This window comes from Borostomias antarcticus (assembly GCF_949987555.1).
Source record: "Borostomias antarcticus genome assembly, chromosome: 32".
NCBI classification, from domain to species: domain Eukaryota; kingdom Metazoa; phylum Chordata; class Actinopteri; order Stomiiformes; family Stomiidae; genus Borostomias; species Borostomias antarcticus.
The window spans coordinates 5,109,408-5,114,407 of record NC_140265.1 but is presented as its reverse complement, the minus strand read 5'-3'; the positions used below and the strand labels follow the sequence as shown (position 1 = coordinate 5,114,407).

The 5,000-nt window shown below is 45.5% G+C and overlaps 1 protein-coding gene across 1 annotated transcript in view; it reads right to left on the bottom strand.

The window, feature by feature from the left end:
• Window positions 1-1,799: 1,799 nt before the first annotated feature.
• Window positions 1,800-5,000, bottom strand: part of LOC311327389 (nuclear receptor-binding protein-like) — a 20,093-nt gene continuing 16,892 nt past the window's right edge. The window contains exons 17-18 of the mRNA XM_084460424.1: window positions 2,873-2,928; window positions 1,800-2,283 (exon numbers count right to left, since the gene is read on the bottom strand). Coding sequence (XP_084316550.1) covers window positions 2,188-2,283; window positions 2,873-2,928 — 152 coding nt within the window. The 3' untranslated portion in view covers window positions 1,800-2,187. The remainder of the gene's footprint in view (window positions 2,284-2,872; window positions 2,929-5,000) is intronic.

Here is a 5,000-nt window from a genome sequence, read left to right as displayed (position 1 = left end):
GTATTTTATATTATTGTTTTATTGCTACTGCTTTTCTTAGCAGGCTACTACTTTTATTTCTCTTATTTATTGACTCGCATAGTAAACATTTCATTTTGTAAACATTAGAAGTAGGCTACCCGTAGCCTACCATGTGTATTACAAATAGGCCTACTTGAATTTAAACAAGTTTATTTATAAGTAGAAAGTATCCAACCATTTAAAAAGAAGCAAGAGTCATACATTGTCAGAACACAAACATTCGTGAACACAAACACTGTGAAGGTGTCACCGAGCCACGCGTGCGGTGGCCTACAATGAAAAGTTCAAGTCACGCACATCCTGATTCACACACATAGTGGCACACTGTTATGGTACCATCAACTCTCACACACACACGCATACAATGAAAAACTCACAGCTCACACGCACACACACACACACAGAGCAAGAACATGCTCTCACAGATTTCATCCATTTTTACCAACAATTCTGACAAGTATCACTCTGTAGAACATCACATGCTGGCTGGATATCACAGTAACAGTTATATCATGAGAGAGAGGAGAGAGAGAGAGAGAGAGAGAGAGAGAGAGAGGAGAGGAGAGGAGAGGAGAGGAGAGGAGAGGAGAGGAGAGGAGAGGAGAGGAGAGGAGAGGGAGAGAGAGAGAGAGGTAAGGCTTCTGGGACAGATTCAGCATGTACATAATTCCAGCTAAAGCATTCAGCTTTGGAGGCCCCGTGTGAAAACACCTAGGATGCCAACTTCTTTCTCTTGATGTGACCGAACTGGCAAAAGACATGTAACCAAGCGCTTTCACCTGGTATCCAGTCAAGGTTAGGAAGCATTTCAGAGGATGTAGAAGTAGCCAGAAAGGCACTGCTGGTTACACATAACTTGAAGGCTTGTCCACGCCGTTTACATCACTGCCATGCGCGTTCACACCAATCAAGGGCATCGATGCTGCGTGTACGAACTAGCCACCTCTGAATGACGATTCCCGCCGTTGGATATGCCCTGTAAATGAATTAGCTAGTATACATCATCTCTGCCCTCTCATTCCATTGGCTCAGATGGGGGGTGTGGTTTAATCCACAGTAAACCATTTTTATTTAACTTTATAACAAACATTGTGGAAAAAAAATACATTTGTAACATAAATATAGCCTGTATAAAAGATTCAATAAAGAAAAAAGGGTGCCTCTACGGCACGCATCCATCAGTGACCCAAATAAAACTAAAAGCCGTTGAAACCCTTTAAGGCAGAAGACGTGTGCGCGTGTACGACTAAAGAGAGGACGAGGAAAGTCCAAAAATATATATCTTCTAAAAAGCCGCGAGGTACAACACTGGTGAATAGGAAACAGCTAGCCGCCTCCCCCTCGACCAAGGAACATGTACTGGAAAGAAGGAAGCACCAGTTCAATACAACTCTGGCTCTTTTGGCTCGCGGTAGTTCCTGGTAGAATGTGAGGTGATGATGACATCTCTGATGCTTCCTTCTTTAAAGGTTCCTTGCCCTGGCCACGTTGCTGATGTGCGAAGAAGAAAGAAAGTATCTATCGTTAAAATATCTATCTACCCTGAAGCAGACCGAGCTCAAATACACATGTACAAATACTGTCAAGGGTGCACCTGATTTAGTTTACACAGCCCTGATGAAACAACTGGAACAGTCCCAAAAGTGCAAATTTGGACACGAATCAAATGCACCTCAAATACCTGAAAGTATGTGGTGTACAGGGTCCAGGTCCGCCCTGACCGACGCCCCCCCCCCCCCGCCCATCCCAGCACCCCTTCCCACCTAGCGGAGAGAGAGACCGCGCGCCCATCCCAGCACCCGCCTCCCGCCTAGCGGAGAAAGAGACCGACGCTCTGGGAGAAGGGTCGGCATGCCGACGAGGAATGTATGAACTAAAGAAGCGTCGGAGACGCCACAGAGCGAAAAAAAAACCACTTCCTGCAACAAGCGCCGCCCTGGAAGTCAAAACCAACATGGACTGCATAGATGTGTTTCCTCCGTGTGCTTCTACAAGCCCATCTCTCCCATGCCTCCATCTTCATACATTCCTGGGCTGTGAGGATTGTCCATACAGTCTAAAGTGTGTGTGTGTGGATAGTGGTGGTGGGTGGTCTAGGTAGAGGTCCAGGGCGGTGTGTGTGTGTGTGTGTGTGTGTGTGTGTGTGTGTGTGTGTGTGTGTGTGTGCTATGAAGAGACAGTAATGGGGTTGAGGGACTCGTTCCTGTTGAAGAACTTGGTGAAGGCCTCCTCCAATACTGAGGTCAGCCTCGCCTGGTCCCCCTGCAGAAACACACACACATATTAGAACGATCAAACACACACACATATTAGAACGATCAAAGACACACACATATTAGAAAGATCAATTGATTGATTTGTATGAATGATGCTCTAGAAATACAATGACTGACACTGACATAAAAAAAAATACCCCAAAGCAAAGACTGAACACGATCTATGGAACAGAAAGGATTTGTAAGCAAAGTAATTTCCCGATATTTCGCTAGTGAACATCGAATCCGTGTCATAATACTCCAACTCCATTCTGTTCCACTGTGAGTGTGCATGTGGGTGGGTGCATGTGTGAGTGTGCATGTGGGTGGGTGCATGTGTGAGTGTGCATGTGGGTGGGTGCATGTGTGAGTGTGCATGTGGGTGGGTGCATGTGTGAGTGTGCATGTGGGTGGGTGCATGTGTGAGTGTGCATGTGGGTGGGTGCATGTGCGTTAAGAGTACTACAAGCCTTTACATGGATTACAAAACCATACGGAACACACACCTCCATTACAAAACCATACTGAAGTGGGCATGCCATACACACACACACACACACACACACACACACACACACACACACACACACACACACCTCGCTGATGAAGCCCAGTTGGACCAGCTCGCCCGCCAGGTCCTGAACATTCTCATCTGGAAAAGAAACACACAGCAGTACCGTCAGTGACACACACACACACACACACACACACACACACACACACACACACACGCGCACACACAACTAGGGATGGGAATCGGTAGTGATCTCACGATTTGATTTAGATTCTTGGGGTCACGATTTGATTTCAAATCGATTATCGCCGATTCAGTGGAATTTTCACTTGGATTCTGATAGAATTTCCAATATTTCCACCATTTGACTGCAGAGACCCGTTAAATACAAGGGGTCAGGAAACACTGAAATACCTCCCAAACACAACATCATTAGAAAACGCAAAAATAAATGTATGGGGAAAAAAAAAAACGTATCTCTCTATATATATTTATGTATATATATACATATATAGAGATATATACATATATATTACTATATATATTTAAAAAAAAATCTTAATTAATAATTAAGTATTTATTATTTAATCTTTATTAAGTATTTATTATTTAATAATTAATAATAATTCATATTATTATTATTATTAATTAATTAATAATCTTAATGAAAAACAAGGGCTATCGCCAAATATGTCTCACACCACATGGCTAACACAGGACAGACAATGCAGAAAAATTATGCTATATATTCCTGAGAATTTTGTTTCCAACACCCCCCCCCCCCCCCCGTGCGTCTATGTGTGCATGTTCATGTAACCCAAGCACTGGGAGAGTCTCTACCCAGGCTCCCCAGACACAGCTGCTAGCAGCCTCCACACACGCCTCACATATTCAACACACCAGAGATGCCTGTCATACGCGCGTGTGTGTGTGTGTGTGTGTGTGTGTAGCTGGGAACAGTCTTGTGCAGGGCTGGGGTCCAGAGTTGACAACTAACCCTAACCTGATCTTTTCAGGCTTTGACTAACTGTACATCTGCCAACTTTTCAACCGCTCCCCCCAACGGAAACGTCTTAAAATCAGGTAGCATCAAACCTCGAACCCAGATTTGCTGTATGTGCTGTTATTTTAGGGCACCCCTCCCCCCTATCAGCACACTTGACTCGCACACGCTAGACTCACACACACGCTAAGTGTGTGTACTAGCAGGGCTGGGGGGTCAGAGAGCAGTTAGGGCTGATCACACACAGTCAGACTACACTGGATGGCCAAAGTCCTATCATTCCCAGACTACACACACACACACACACACACACACACACACACACGCACACACACACACACGCACGCACGCACGCACGCACACACACACACACACACACACACACACACCACACACACACACACACACACAGCAGGGATGGACACAGCGGGAACAAGGTCCCAGACAGTGGGCATTAAGTCTTTATCAAGTAAACAGCAGGTGTTATACGGCACATACACACACACACACACACACACACACACACACACACACACACACACACACACACATACACACACACACACACACAGCGTTCTTTTAGACAATGAGATTGTGCAAGCAGGCTATATCAGTAGCAGGCTATATCAGTAGCATGCTATATCAGTAGCTTCCTTGGGAGTGTGAATGCCTGCTAGTCCTCAGTCATCAACAGCTGTTCTGGGAAGATAGTCTACTGAGGAGACTAACCTAGTGCATGGGTTCCCAAACTCCATCAATGTGGGCCTCCCCTCTGAAAACAGTGACACACCCGCGCCCCTCCAACCCCCCAAATTTGTCCATTTTGCAAGGCAGCGTTAGCTAGCCCATAACGTTACACAGCTAAGTTAGCTCGCCCATAACGCTACACAGCTAAGTTAGCTAGCCCATAACGCTACACAGCTAAGTTAGCTGGCCCATAACGCTACACAGCTAAGTTAGCTAGCCCATAACGTTACACAGCTAAGTTAGCTAGCCCATAACGCTACACAGCTAAGTTAGCTAGCCCATAACGTTACACAGCTAAGTTAGCTAGCCCATAACGTTACACAGCTAAGTTAGCTAGCCCATAACGCTACACAGCTAAGTTAGCTAGCCCATAACGCTACACAGCTAAGTTAGCTAGCCCATAACGCTACACAGCTAAGTTAGCTAGCCCATAACGCTACACAGCTAAGTTAGCTAGCCC